The following is a 16,159-nucleotide window of genomic DNA, read 5'->3' on the forward strand; positions in this document are numbered from 1 at the left end:
GAGCTTTATAGTTTTTTAATGAATCTTCATGGGCTTAACGACCCAGAAACCTGAGGCTTAAGTCTAATGTCCTAAAATAAATAATTGATTCAGTTACAGTCCTGCGCTGGCTTTGCACCTGGGTTAAAGCCAGCTGTGTTGTAGGTGCCATGGCTCTGTTTCTCTCTGCTTCCCCACACTGTCTCGTCCTCCTGGCCTCTACAGCAACACCCTGCTGATAACCTTCCTGGCAGACCTCTTTCATGAGCCTCAAACGTGTCCTGCCTTCTTTTCACCTGGCGCTGCCACCTGTCTTATCTTCACTCACACACATTGGCCACACAACCACACTGTGAACCTCCCTCACAAAGTATGGATGCTCCTCTACGGAAGCTCCTGCTGGCCGGCCGTCACTAACGCATCTCCTCTGTCAATCTTCTGATAGAAAGGAAGGAAAAGGCCACTTTTCATTTTAATGCAAACACACAGTCTTTCAAAAACTGATCTGTGCTTTGAAAGACAGCAGGACCGTATAATGTGACGGATACAGCATGCAGAGAATTATGAGGTGGCATTTCAGTTCCCCCGGAGCATTACACAGTTGTTATCTGTGATGATTTGGGTGCCGGTGGAACAAACACGTCTTCAGAAGAGGCTGTTTTTTTGTTTTCCAAGCTCTTCTGCTCATAATGTGAAGCATAAACATCACAATCGTCCAGCTTGTTCTGAATATGCATGCAATTAGCCAACCAAATTTAGCAAAACTAAATTAAATGGCGTTGCTGGAAACAAGCATAGCTGGTGATTTATGGTGCCGCACTGTTTACAGTGATGAAGTGCCACCGGCTAATGAAAAGCCTGGGTAAACAAATACCTGGCCTTAAAATAGATCTGCTCCTGGAAGAACAAAGGGAAAGTAAACACATAAACAGCGACCCTTGTCCATTGTTCAAGTATTCTCTGGCTCTTTTGATTAACTGTAGTCAACACACATGCTGTGAAACAAATAATGAATCAGCTGCAGTGTGTTTATATCTGACTGAAGCCCCCCCCCCCCTTCCCATCAGGCTGCTGATCAACTTGTGTCCAGTCCCCGTGACATCCAGCTAACATCACACGTTTCCAAAGCATCACACTATGCTCCAATTGGAGAATCGTTAATAGCCTATTTCCCTATGTCAACAGCAGGCGATCTGTACTTATATAGATCGAGGATTATGCAGATCAGAGATGGCATATTGATCCGATTGCAGTCAGATGACATGACAGGGTTGTAGTATTCTATTAACATATAGACATAGTCCTCATTACCTTATGTCTGTGTCTTTTCACTCATTAAAAGGAAGTGCAATCACTGCTGCCAATAATTCAAATAATCCGGGTTAAATTGTATATAATATTCATATATTTGGACAGCTATTGTGCTACAAAGGTTGGACTTGAAGTCCTTACAATTAAAAAATTACCAACTTATTTAACCAATTAAAAGAGAAAAGGTCACAAGATTCATTATAATGCACCATTATACACCAAAGCTTCCCTGTGAAAACCTACTTGACATTAAACCAAATTCAGTTTTGATACATGGAGCTGATCAAACAGCTGTAAACCGTTTACTGATAGCCTTCGAATTGATGTGGGAATCAGCTTTACTGTGCTGCTGCTGCAACCTCAGTCTGAATTTGAATTGTCGATGAAGAACGCCACAAGGTGTACAGACGCACTCATCCATGTGGCACCTTGGCATCTAAAGTCAACGATTATTCCAGACCTTAGGGGATGGCAGCATTTTTAAATGGTGAGGGAGAATGCAGTCACCCAGAGTTTTGCAAAAACAAAAACAGAATCTTGAATCAGCCTGCCCTTAATTTTCACATTTTAAAATACTATTATTCAGCTGTGCAACCGAGCGAATCCGAGCCACACTTGCCCACACCGTCTCACAGTGACTCTGCAGAGTGGAGGCACCCTTCTGCTCCCCAAACAATTACATGCTAATCTGCAATGTGAAATGAGTATTAGGTTTTTAATCTCATGGAAAGAGAGTCCCCTACTTCAACCCCAAAGTCGTGGAAGTTATATTACCTGCTAGAGTTTCTGACCTTCTGTCTCCGTTTCCCACCCTCCAGCCACACCAGCTCCCATCTCTGCCATCAGTTCAGACAGCAAGCAGCTCCTCCTTCCAGACACCTTTCTCCAGATTATCCTCCTGACACCGTGGGCCTAGCTATTTAATTGCTTGTCGGATTGAATATTCTCCAGTTTCCCCTTCATCCATTCCGCTGATATTGCTTCTCATTAGCATGTCCCGTAGCACTGTACTGTAGCTGCAATCCCCTGTAGAGTGGAAGACAGACACGTCTAGAACATTATGCTCTGGAAACTAGCCTATATACCAAACAAAACAACACACAGACACACTAATGGTTATTTTGAATACAGGTGCATTATGTTCCTGTTAACTGAAGTAGCACTGACAAAGTAATTGCTGTCATTTAGGTAATACTCAGTGGAAAATACTGACTTATTAGCAATTTTGTGCCTTTTCACATTTTTTATAATGGGTAATAATTGTACATTTATGTTTCTCCAACCAATTCAATGCTGAACAAACCGACAAAAATGATACCCCAGTTGGAGGGGGAAAAACATTTCCAGAACGTATTGACGTGTCCCAATGTACTCCTGTAATTAATCTGTTGCTACTCTCCATCTATTGAACCGTGTCAAACAAGGCTGCCATCGCCCTAACATGAGTGATGTGACTGATGATGTGCAATATAGCTGTCAGATACTTCAGATACAATGGTAGACTACAACTGAAGGCTTTTGTGCAAGAGTCATCCCATAGTTATTCGTTTCATTTTGACTTGTTGGAAAGTTACACTGGGTTGAAACACTTCTGGCTGCTTTCCGTTGTATAACATTATGAGCTTTTCTCTTCTTCTCTTTGAATGTCGTTTAGTTTCTATAGTTGTTTTGTTATTTTTTCTGAAACTTGGTTGGTGTTTTTGAAGCTTCAAACACTTACCAGTGTGTAAGGGCATTGACTAACATAAGTGGAAACTGGTTTAATGAAATTGCACTCATTCTAGCTCCTTCTATTTACTTTGATCTACTGTGGTAACATCTCCAGCACCATGGACAGTGACATTACCGTGACTTTTATCAGTGGAAGAGCAGTGTTCATGGAAAAAACAGTGATATAATTAAACAGGCCACTTCCCCTCTCCATCCCATTTATTAAGAATGCTAAGCTAAGCTATGAAGTGGCTTGTTCAGTGACAGATATGCTTTTGCTTTAGGGCGCTCGATTTACCCTGGTAATCCCCCGGTTGGACATAAGGCATACATTATTTAAAGAGCAAAGCCGGGGAGTGTCGACTGCCAGGATGGATGGTCACGAGGTAAAATCCAGTGAAGGATATTATCTACATTGTTGTTTTTCTTAATATAGAAGCCTACAGTCTTTTTTCTTTCCAAGGAGTAAGAGCAGAGTGTATGCAGAGCTGTTTCAGTGACCATCTGTAGCTGAGCTCAAGACAGTCTTAAACATCATAGTCTGCACTTTGAAGTACAGCATTGTATTCTGGAGGGCTGCTTCTTGTGTAAATCTGTCATACTGCACATCATGCATCACTACATATAAGAGAGGCAATTGAGAACTGTGCATTGCCATGTTTCTACTGTATCTCTGGTGAGATTTAGGATCCTCAGTCTGGATTGTGATGATTGTCTAGGGGAAGCCAGTGGAGATGGGAAAAAAGGCCAGAGTGCCCAACTCTTTAGGTAGGGTTGGGTTTATTAGCACTTTATAAACTCAAAATCTGCTCTGTAGTTCGGTTATTGAGTCCTTCCAAATTCCTTTTTGAAGTTAAGCTTTGTAAATACCTGTTAACAATTAGACGATAGAGCTTTAGAAACCGACCTAAAATGAAATCCATAATAGCACCTGCTATCAAAACCCAACCCTACTTACTCCTACACTAACTTTAATCTTTTTCCAGTCCTGTCTTGTTCCTCTCCTTTTGTAGTCCACAGCTTCTGCTGTTCTTGGATTACAGTATACTCCAGCTCTCACAATGCTCTATCTATTCTTCACTTGCCCCTCCTCCTTTTCTCTTTTTCCTGCTCGTTTCCTGCCATAACCTTTCCTCCCTTCCTTTGTGGTTGTCCATTTATGCCTCTTGTTGCTGTCCTCTCCTTCCCTCCATCTCTCTGTATGGTGACTTGGGGCGACACTTGCAGTAGAGATTAAAGTGATCAAGGACCTACCGTGGCCCCCCCCTGTCGGCCAGCTCAACACCAGCCCTCCCCTGGTGGAGGAGCTGGAGTCTCCCTCGCAGACAGCTCAGCCCTCGCCTGGACAGACGAGCTGTGACCAGCACCACCATGGTGGGTGTTGGTGTTCATTGTCCAGCGTCTTTCCCATCATCGACCCCACCCCCCCTCCCCTTTCCATCCGCCAATCCATTTATCCATCATCCATCCTACCAATCCCTTTGATGTCATAATATATCGATCTGTAAATCTGAGGAACAGTTTGACAGGTGAAGAGTGTGCATGTGTACGATAAATCAGTCTCTTCTGTTTTATATCTGTAAAAACAAGCATTCTTCTTTCTGCCTTTCTTTATCATCCTCCATAGAGAGTGTTTTCTTGACAGTCTGAACACTCTCAAAACATGTAACAGGCAGATACATGTGTATAAAACAAACAAAAACATCACAACAACATGACACACGTGTGTGACTGTGTGTACAAATCTTATCCCAAAGCGAGTTTTATTGCAGAATCCTTGTAGTGTGTACAAGCGGCCAGAGGGGTGGAGTTTGAGGTATGGTTCTAAGCCCTAGACCCATGCCATCCCTTAGACTCTAGGCAGAGGCTGTGTGTTACGGTCAATGCTCTTTGTGGGCTGGGGGAGTCGGAAGGCCTACTTTTTAAGAATGCATGTTGGCTTTATGCTTGCTTGTTTCTATTAGTGAGGGTGAGTATGATGAAATAACAGGACATCATAATTAGCTTGAAAGAATTTCATAATCTTTTTGCATGAAATGGTGATATGGATGGGAATCAAAAGTTCTTAGGATAATTCTTTCACGTAAAATATGCCGGCTGACACTAAAGTCAGTGCTTACTCACTGACAGAGTCTTCTTAAAGAACGGCGCAATGTGACTTGAGGTAGCAGCTCAGTAATGACTGCACTCTTCCATCTGGATTACATGTGGCAGAAAATCAGTGATTCTCGTGCAGGTTTTTAGGGCTGAAGGCTCATTAGTTTTAATTGTACTAAACTGCCTTCTGCACGCGTAATTGCCATTCGCTGTGACCCCCATTTCCTCTTGTCAACATACTCATAACTGTCCCAGATGTCCCCCTGGTTCACTGTTCTCCACAGTTTTACATGATTTGAAAAATGAAACCCCATAACACTTCTTGACTTGAGTCTCTTTACCTCAGGTTTTACCGTGAGTTACCATCTTAACAAACAAAATTCAAGTAATCCTGTTTTTTCTCAACACCGATTGAGCCATCAGTTCTGAAAGCATGCTTTTGACTGCTGTAATTACCCTGGATGTGTAGCAGAACGAATGCCAGGAATGGGATTTCCCCCTGGAAGAGCGGGAAGACTTGCAGTGAGACCATGTAAGAGGACACCGCTGTGTGCTGAAGGCGAGGACAGGGCAAGAAGTTGATTTATATCCATAAATCCATGGGAAAGGTTCTGGTTCCCTGTGTGATGTCAGCGGATTTAAGATTGGCGTCCAGCTGTAAAGTGATCCTCTCTCTGTCTGAGCCAGTATGGGCCCACTCTACATCTAGGGGGTCAAAGGCCAGTGTGGCAGACAGAGGGGGGAATGGCCTCCTTGACCCCGGTGAATACAGTTACAATGCATTCTCTTGACCTACAGGCAGACCCTCAGTCACACGCTAAGACATTAGTCATCCGGATGCTAACATTCTCCTGATTGGCTCGGCATGTTAAATAGCTAAGGTTATGTATGTGTGTGTGTGTATGTGTTTGAGGTGTGCTCCAATAGAGAGCAGGAGAAAACAATATCCATTAAAGTTCAGGGAAATCTGGCTGAGCCGTCCGACCTCATTATCAAAATGTAAATGCATCTTGACAGGGCAGGTTACATCTACAGTGGGGCAAAAAAGTATTTAGTCAGCCACCAATTGTGCAAGTTCTCCCATTTAAAAAGATGAGAGAGGCCTGTCATTTTTATCATAGGTACACTTCAACTATGAGAGACAGGATGAGAAAAAAAAATCCAGGAAATCACATTGTAGGATTTTTAATGAATTAATTGGTAAATTCCTCTGTAAAATAAGTATTTGGTCACCTACAAACAAGCAAGATTTCTGGCTCTCACAGACCTGTAACTTCTTCTTTAAGAGGCTCCTCTGTCCTCCACTCGTTACCTGTATTAATGGCACCTTTTTGAACTCGTTATCAGTATAAAAGACACCTGTCCACAACCTCAAACAGTCATACTCCAAACTCCACTATGGCCAAGACCAAAGAGCTGTCAAAGGAGACCAGAGACTAAATTGTAGACCTGCACCAGGCTGGGAAAACTGAATCTGCAATAGGTAAGCAGCTTGGTGTGAAGAAATCAACTGTGGGAGCAATTATTAGAAAATGGAAGACATACAAGACCACTGCTAATCTCCCTCAATCTGGGGCTCCACGCAAGATCTCACCCCGTGGGGTCAAAATGATCACAAGAACGGTGAGCAAAAATCCCAGAACCACACGGGGGGACCTAGTGAATGACCTGCAGAGAGCTGGGACCAAAGTAACAGAGGCTACCATCAGTAACACACTACGCCGCCAGGGACTTAAATCCTGCAGTTCCAGACGTGTCCCCCTGCTTAAGCCAGTACATGTCCAGGCCCGTCTGAAGTTTGCTAGAGGGCATTTGGATGATCCAGAAGAGGATTGGGAGAATGTCATATGGTCAGATGAAACCAAAATAGAACTTTTTGGTAAAAACTCAACTCGTCGTGTTTGGAGGAGAAAGAATGCAGAGTTGCATCCAAAGAACACCATACCTACTGTGAAGCATGGGGGTGGAAACATCATGCTTTGGGGCTGTTTTTCTGCAAAGGGACCAGGACGACTGATCCGTGTAAAGGAAAGAATGAATGGGGCCATGTATCGTGAGATTTTGAGTGAAAACCTCCTTCCATCAGCAAGGGCACTGAAGATGAAGCGTGGCTGGGTCTTTCAGCATGACCATGATCCCAAACACACCGCCAGGGCAACGAAGGAGTGGCTTCGTAAGAAGCATTTCAAGGTCCTGGAGTGGCCTAGCCAGTCTCCAGATCTCAACCCCATAGAAAATCTTTGGAGGGAGTTGAAAGTCCGTGTTGCCCAGCGACAGCCCCATAACATCACTGCTTTAGAGGAGATCTGCATGGAGGAATGGGCCAAAATACCAGCAACAGTGTGTGGAAACCTTGTGAAGACTTACAGAAAACGTTTGACCTCTGTCATTGCCAACAAAGGGTATATAACAAAGTATTGAGATGAACTTTTGTTATTGACCAAATACTTATTTTCCACAATAATTAGAAAATAAATTCTTTAAAAATAAGACAATGTGATTTCCTGGATTTTTTTTCTCATTCTGTCTCTCATAGTTGAGGTATACCTATGATAAAAATTACAGGCCTCTCTCATCTTTTTAAATGGGAGAACTTGCACAATTGGTGGCTGACTAAATACTTTTTTGCCCCACTGTACATATAAATGGAGGGCTCTTTTCTCTGAGTATAATGACAAGCTTTTGTTTTTTGACATGAATGAATTATCCCATGCTTTGGAAGCATTCCTCCTACCTTCTCCTTCCTCTAATCTGAGACAAAGTAATTAAAAGTTATCCAGATATCATTTTAAATTCACTGCCACTTTAAAGGGTCATTACTTTTTTTTCTTCTAAAACTTATCAGTGGTGAATTTTGGGGGATTTGTGTAAAAGAACAAAGCCTATTCCTGGATGGCACAATCATCAGAGCTGTACAGGATGTAGCAGCTGCAAAGAGACTTTAAAAATATATTATTAAAATCAATTTCAACAAATCATTATTTGAGTTCCTGATGCATATAATTAATATCAACATAAAAGTGAGTGATTTTTGAAAGCTGCTATCGTACCACGCTGAGTAGTGCATCCTAATGAGAAGCAGACCTGTTAATCATCTCACACGTCCTCGCTGTAAAACGTCATTTTCACCTCACGATGCGGCGGTCGGTGGCACACTTCACCCCTCAGACTAGTCATCCTTTTGATAGGAGTACCATTAGTAAATGAGAATTAATTAGCCAGCTTAATTAGAGAAATTTGCTCAGGGATGAGTGAGGATGAGGAAGAGGTTTTAGTCAGGCTGTTCTGTAGCCTCATGTACTTTATTGTAACTTCATTTTAGCCATTTCTCCTACTTTTAAATTGTGGCCTTGACACACATGAACAAACTACCATTACATTCATTGTCGTTCCTTATTTAAGATGCTTTTTTTATGGTGTTTTTATGGCCTCTATCAATCTCTCTGTCCATATTGCTTTGACATTATTGCGTCTTGTGCTATGCTGAATAACATTTCAGGCCTTCATGTTGTGGATTGGTTGCAGTGTAATCATGGAAATGTCATTTTGACCTCTGTGTTTATCTGTGTCCCCGCCAATCAGCTCCCTCACACACACACACACGAACACTCTTCCTCCTAAACCTCCGCTGTGTTTTATGGATCTTTCTAAAGGAAGCTTTGTGTTTAAAGGGGGCAGGTCTTCGAGCCATCCGTCACCATCTGACTGACACTTCAATCTGATACGCAGATTCCATTTGCTGGGCTTTACAAGCAACAATACTGATAACACACAAAGATGCCCCTGCACATTTACGTGTGTGTGTGTGTGTGTGTGTGTGGGTGTGTGTGTGTGTGTGTGTGTGTGTGTGTGTGTGTGTGGGTGTGTGGGTGTGTGTGTGTGTCTCGTCTCTCTTAAGCTGCCTCTCAGGGGTTTTGTTCTCCTCAGGGCCAATTCTCTCGTCAATCTGCTGTCCGCCATGTGTCCGACTGTGTGCTCCAGAGAATGAGTCAGTGAGTTTGGCTCACTGCCATTGATATTCAGCCTTTGAAAATAGTTCTACAACTATTTAAAGCTATAGTGTTGGTGGCTGACAATCAAAGAAGACACTGGTTAATTCACTGTTGAGCAAATATAACGATAGCTATTCTTTAGTTTGGAGGCTTTCCCTCCCTTCAGGTTAATACTTTTTTTGTAGAACGATGCACTCTGTCTGTGGAGAATACTCCGCTCTGACAGGTAAGGTGAACTCCTCTGATAAAAGCCACTAAACCCTTTCTAGCAGGTGGAGGGAAAAAAAGAGTTTAATCAAGGTCAAATAAAGCACTGATTGTGATGAATCGGGAAGGATAGGAATTAGTGGGGGCGCTGGGAGAATGTGAATAGCTGAGGTCAGGCGGATGGCTGAGTGGGCTACAGATACACTGAGAGATGGACTGTGTGGGAAAACCAAGATAACAGCATCCATCCTCATGCCACACTAGCAGATACGTTTTTGCAGCATTTGTTAATGTCAGTGTTGAACATAAGAATAAATCATGTTCAAAGTGGATATTTTAACCAATTTGTATGTGGACCTTTAATTTACATATGAAAAGTTTGACATTTTTGTCTCAGGATCAGACAGTGACTGATAGCCCTGCATTAGGTCCATCAGGAACAGTAGAGATAACAGATCAAAGCTGTTACTGCTCTGTCTCCTTTTTCTCTATCAGACGGCCAGACATTCGTCCACAGTCTATTTCCCACTATCTGTTTCTGTTCTTGATAAACAAAAACACGTAGAAAAACACAGAAAGATGGACAGGACCGGAGTCAGTGAAATGGAAAGATCAAAGGAAATGGTGAGGAGAGGAAAAAGGAGTAAAGGCCGGACACGTGCAGGAACAGGAAGAGAGGAATTGAAAGCGAAGAAGGGAAAGAGAGCAATTGGCTGCGTCTTCATGTTGTGATCTGTCAGCGTTGACAGGGATGAGCAGAGCAAACATGCATCTCCCTTGTCCCCTTGGTCAGTTTCCATGGAAACGCTATTTTTTACTCTTACACATGTACTGTATGTGCATCCTACTGGCACTGGATTCCCAGCAGCCAGCATGTAGTTCAGATGGACTTTATGAGAAAGTAGAGAAGTAAGGATTTCTTTCATGTTGACTTATTTGCGACACAGGAACAGAATTGCACCCCCCACAGTCCAAGCATCAGACCCAGAGGAAGTGCAGACACAGATCATAATCTTCCCCAGGTCTGAGGTTAGAGACACAATTTGCCCAGCCGTCATGCAACAGTACAATTTGGCTGTCATTGTTAGACCATAGATCTATTACGGACAAAAAGGGCAGAAGCCAAGACAACAACGGTAGGCGGTGTCATTTGGAATAATTCCATGAGATAATGTTTAGGGAAATGCATCAGTGAGCTCGAGGCCAGCGAGTTCAGCGTGGAGTTGAGAGGAGATGAAGGGGAACCCCTGGTGGTCAGAGTCGAAACAGCAGCGATGTGACAATGTGCATACCTTAAAGATAAGATAAGAGGTACTTTATTAATCCCAAACTGTTAAATGTTCGCGTTGCAGCAGCATAAAGCAAAGCATTGCACATAAGTAGAAATTAAAAGAGTAGAAATAAAAAATATATATATATACAAACATCTCAAAACAGGAATAAACTAGCCTTGGAGAGTTGAGTGCAACCACGATCCTTAACTTGATAACACAATTCAAACGTACTCCATCTCCCTTTGCATTAAGGTAAATATAAGTAAAAGTACAGTATTATCAGCAAGATTTACTTACTAGTGTCAAAATAAATCATATTTAAAATGGTCTCTGTGGCTTATATACTATTGTTTACATTTTTTTATGATTTATAGTAGTTTATTGTTTTTCAGTGGGGCTATAGTTTAAGCGAACTATGAACTGATTCTGGGGTGAATTCAATTATGATTAGTTTAGGGCTGACACCTCTTCCAAAGGGTCACGCTATATTTGAATTGTATTTATGTTTTGGACTTTTCTTTTGGAAATATTGGCTAAACATTCAAACATTTTGAGGGAAAAATGTATTCCTCTACTAAGAGTACTTAAAATGTAGATGCAGTTCTAATACAGGGTTACTTTCTCGGTAGGAGTTAGTGAAATGATTCATCATCATGTAACTTGCTTTTAATTCTATTATCTCTATCAATGGTTTTTGGCACTAGAGAGTTACTGTTTAACAATTTACAGTATCTACCAAAGGGCCTTTGTTTTCCTGTTAGGGCCCACTTAAGGGTTTCCACAGTCTCAATGAAATCTGTCGACACGCTGTTGTCTCGTCCAGCCGAAATTGATTGATCGATGCTGTCAGCCTTTTTCTCTCGGTCTGATACAGTAACGCTTGGCGAGCTCACAAACTGTAAAGTGTAATGTAATGCGCTGACTGGAATACTAAGTCTAGACGAACCCATCTTTATCGACATGTTGTGAAGATCACAGTTCACGTCTGTCAGTACAGTACCTGCCATGTTCAGCCCAGGTAATTAAGCACAAGACGCGAGAGCAGCCATTACCGAGAGCTGCAAAAGTGTAAATTGCCTGTGACCTTCATAAAACATTAACTCCCTTCATCAAAGCCTCGGATCTAAAACCTTTAAGTAGCCAACGATCTCCTGCTATATCTTGTGTTATAAGTGTGGCTGTTGAGAAGCTGACAGTGGCTGTAATGGGCCTTTCCCGAAGACAAGAGTGCTATGACATCAATTATAGTGACGGATGGTGGAGGGAAATGGCTCAAACACACACGTGCACACACACACACACACACACACACACAGATGACCCCTCTGGGACTCCATCCCACAGTACGTTTCATTCTTTTGGCCTCCATGACCCTCTTACTGAAGAGAGAATTCACTTTCATTCGGCCTTGCGGACATTATCCCCTCTCCTCTTCTCGTGTTAGCTTTTGTAAACTACCGTAAATGTTTTTCCCGTGTCCTGATTGGCTGTGAAGCTGCCCAGTGACCTCCAGCAGTCATGTCCTGAGCACAGGTCACCCCCGGCCCCCGCTCAGCGTCAAACACTTCCCTGTGAAGCTGCCAAGACAGCTTATCATGTCCACAGTTGACCGTGAGAGTTTTGGAAAGCAGGTTTAATGTTTAACCAGCAGTACCTGTGCGGGATTTGTGAGTGTGTGTGTATTTGTGCATTTGACTTTCCAAGTGGGCTTATTTGCATAACTGCACAAATGTTTGTGTGCAGTTAAAAAGTGTAAATTGCAGACACATACTGTAGTGTGTTTACGGATGCCTGTGGTTATTTGACTGGTATGGAGGAAGTTTGCGTTTGTGTGTATTTTGTCTCTCTGGGATGTGTGCACAGTGTGAAAGGATTGATTTATGCCTTATCCACTGTGTGTACATGTCCTTCAGTTCGATGAGTTACACAGAGCAACTTTGTGTGTAGAAGCACAACCTGGAGTTTCTGGTCCCACACCCACACCTCATTGCTCCGTTTTAGTTTAGCAGATACATTTAACAGCAGTTACCAACATCACTTTTTAATTTATAAACTTTTCAAGTGACCTTAACATCAAATCTAGCTGAAGTACAGAAGTGTTTGTAATTTTACCAGAGCTGTGAAGAGTCCCATTTTATTCTGCCAGAATCAAATATTACAGCTGTTGCATTTTCTTTTTATTACAGTCCAGTTTGATGGTGTGGACAAGTCTCGAATGTCGCCTACCAAGGATGGGAAAACTCGCCCGCTGCAGCGACACTCCAGTAGCTGTCTGGTCAACACAAAAATGTCTTCACTGGACCACTGCAGCTCCTCTCTGGGGGAGCGCATTGACCCCGCCATGCCCCTGGAAAGCCAGTTGTGAGTCAGATGTCATTTTTTAAAACAACTTGAATTGACCCTTGTTATTTTGTTTATTTGTTCTATCTTCTGCTCTGTAACAAAAACAGTCAAACCTAAGACAAAATAACAAGATGGCTTGATTTTCACCAGCAGATAATCTATGTATACAGAGTAAAAATGTCCACAGAACCGAAAGATAGTAATTACATCACGTTTATAGTAGCAACCTCCCTTACACTAACCCTGGCAGTGGTGAGCCCCCCCAAGGACCGGCCAACTGTCGAAGCAAATCAGTTACCCTACATCTTACATAACCTTCCCTTTTATGGCCAGCTCTTATGGTAACCAAACACAACACAGTCACCATATCCTGGTGGATCACTGAAAATAAACACTGGCATTTTCATGAATAAGATACATATGGTATCTCACGTCATCAACACACCTGCACTTGACTGCTTTAAAACACCCAGCACAACTCAGTAGCTCCGTCTCAGACCCAGGGAGTTGGAGGGTAGGAACATGTGATAATGATGACTCTTCAGCACTTCTTACCGTTCTTTTGTTCCTCTTCTTTCTCTTCCCTATTTCCTACTGTTCACTGCAGCTGGTACCATGGAGCGATCAGCCGGACAGACGCAGAGTCTCTGCTCAGGCTGTGTAAGGAGGCCAGCTACCTGGTGAGGAACAGCGAAACCAGCAAGAACGACTACTCCCTCTCACTAAAGTAAGGACAGCGTTTCGTTTCCTAAAAAAACAAGCCACAAAAACGTTAACTAAAGCACATGAGGACATGACAGATGGGTTAAGAAGTCATTGAAAATGCGATTTCACCTGCTAAAGTGTCCTGCAGATAAGACCATTAACTGTACACCTGTTTTTGTGTGTTAAGTGTCAAGAATTATTTGCAACAGGCTGTCTCTGTGTAGTGAATTTTAGCAGCTTCACATGCTTACTAGGAGTGCACATCTAACACCTTGTTCTCAAAGGTCCTTGTATACCTGTGCCCCAATATTCTGCTGACTCGACCTTTTCAGTATGGTAATCATTTTCACCTTTCAGACCTCTATCTCCCAGCTACATCCTGCCCGTCCCTTGTCCTGTTCCTCCGCCTCGGTCACCCCTTTGACACCGTGCGCTACTTGATTTGCTGATGTGCCCACAACACAGTTAATGTTGCCCTCCATCAGCGACCCCCCCCGATCGCTGCCGCATCTGGCAGAGGGTCCAGAGGAGCCCCTCTGATTGGTTTAGTCCAGTCTGACATTAGGTAGAGGTTACGTTAGCTTGAAGGGCCCCGCAGTGATGTCACTTCTGATTGTTTTGACGGGTATGTGTGCCTTTGGAGCTTTTCTTTTTGCCACCTAGACTTGCAGAAAATCATAAAAGCCCAGCTAAGATTAATTTTGGTTAATTTGCTTGAGCCATTAGTTTTGAGATCCTTATAACTTTCCTAAAATTCCCCATTTCCTTTATGTACTGTCCATTTTACATTTCCAGGCTCATCCATATGACATTTAGAAAAGTCTCCACAGCTCCACGGCAGCCGTCTGATGAGATGAAAGTATAATATGCGAAGAGACGTTGATTAGCCTTCATTATTACGCCAGAGCTTGTCTTGCCGGAGCTCAAGTTCTTTTCTTGCTACTGTAGCTGACTGTCTGACTGTCTCAGTGACGGATGATTTTCTTGTGCTTGTGTGCTTGTTTTCCCGCTTTGTGCTCTCACACTGACATCCTGACTGACGACGAACCTCACACTCAAGGCCTGTCTGACTGTACTGCAGTCCTGAACAATCTGTTTATTTGAGCAGTATTTAAAGTATCCTAACACACTATCTGTAAATCATCTGTAACAAGAAGCTGCTGTGAGAGATTTCCTTTGGCAAAATGGGATATAAGTCTAATCACATCACTCTAAGTACTGTAGGAATAGATATATTACAAACTACCACGCTATATAAGAAAGGATACATGATCAAGAAATGCAACCCAAGACCAAAAGCAATAGTTTTATACCACATACAGAAATAGTTAAAACTGAGTTAACACCAATATTGTTCAGGGTTAAATTTAGTTAGTAGTAAATTAGTAGTTAAATGATAAAACAGATGTATAAGATCTTAGTGGACTAGACTTGTACAGTATTTCCAATGAAGTTAGCATTTTTAGCTATTCCTATGCTGGTGAAGTGAGTGATGATACAGGAAAAGAATTTGATAAGCGAACCTCCAATAAGCCACTGTTAAATTTTTGTCTTATGAAGACATTCCTTTTGTAAAGTTAGAGAGAAATGATCCCCCCCATCCCTCCATTATGCGAGGAATTAAATTACCCAGCGCTGGGGGCTTTACATCTCCAAATGAATTGCTGATTGCTAGATTCATTGATTGAAACAGTTTTTGGGGGAGAAAGTCCAGAAGGCACAGAAAGTAATAAGAGCAAGGTATGGTAATGTTTTAACCTTCTGCTTTAGTAATGGCCTCACTAACATTCATGTAGCCACACTAATTCACATCCCATAGTTGCACACCTTTAACTAATAGACTATTCAGGTACTAATGCAGAAGGAAGCCGTATTCGTCATGACATGTACTTGGCAATTTCCTGCTTCTCTGATCTAAAGTCTGCTGTTTTCAAAAACCAAGAGCAAGACGTTGGATGACACCTACTTGACACCCTTGGTTTTGGTCACACTGAGCAGTAGACGAAGAGAAACAATGAAGAAGAGCTTGTGTTGATATTTCTGCTGTGGTGTGGCCCGCATTAGCAAACAAACTCCTCTCCACAGCCTTTTGGGGCCACAATGGTATTCAGCTGTGGTCTGCCGACAAACACTTGCATTAGGTGGATAGTATTTGAAGCGTGGTAGTGGCAAAGAAAGAAGCCAAAACAGCCTGGTAAAAAACATTTACCCAGGGAAATGAACTGAATTGGCAGGTACCTTTCAAGGGAAACATAATTTCTTAAGGATTACATTTGGTTTTGGCGTATCACATATATGTTTCTAATCAAGACAGGAAAAAGCAAACATGGGACCTTCACCCAGGAGATTGCATTTTGGGTCACATGTCACACAAGTCTTTAAAACTGATACTGTATTCCTTAAGAAAACGTTTTTAGCGCTGCAACAAAAGGTTTAGGGTGTTTTCCTTAGTTTTGTCTTGGTATTGGTATAGTGTACTCCCAAAGAAAATTGTTCACATTTGACTGCTTCCCCATCCGAATAGCTGGCTGGAAAAGCACC

The 16,159-nt window shown here is 42.4% G+C and overlaps 1 protein-coding gene across 3 annotated transcripts in view; it reads left to right on the forward strand.

Moving 5' to 3' along the window:
* Positions 1 to 16,159, forward strand: part of LOC134863174 (SH2 domain-containing adapter protein F-like) — a 97,456-nt gene that overhangs the window by 73,908 nt on the left and 7,389 nt on the right. For 2 of the 3 annotated variants that reach the window (XM_063881506.1, XM_063881507.1), the window contains 2 exons: positions 12,757 to 12,931; positions 13,521 to 13,640. In XM_063881506.1, the coding sequence (XP_063737576.1) occupies positions 12,757 to 12,931; positions 13,521 to 13,640 (295 nt within the window). Of the gene's footprint in view, positions 1 to 4,227; positions 4,375 to 12,756; positions 12,932 to 13,520; positions 13,641 to 16,159 lie in introns of all 3 variants that reach the window. The other variant, XM_063881505.1, reaches the window with a different exon arrangement.

The sequence above is a fragment of the Eleginops maclovinus genome, chromosome 4 (genome assembly GCF_036324505.1).
Source record: "Eleginops maclovinus isolate JMC-PN-2008 ecotype Puerto Natales chromosome 4, JC_Emac_rtc_rv5, whole genome shotgun sequence".
Lineage (NCBI taxonomy): Eukaryota > Metazoa > Chordata > Actinopteri > Perciformes > Eleginopidae > Eleginops > Eleginops maclovinus.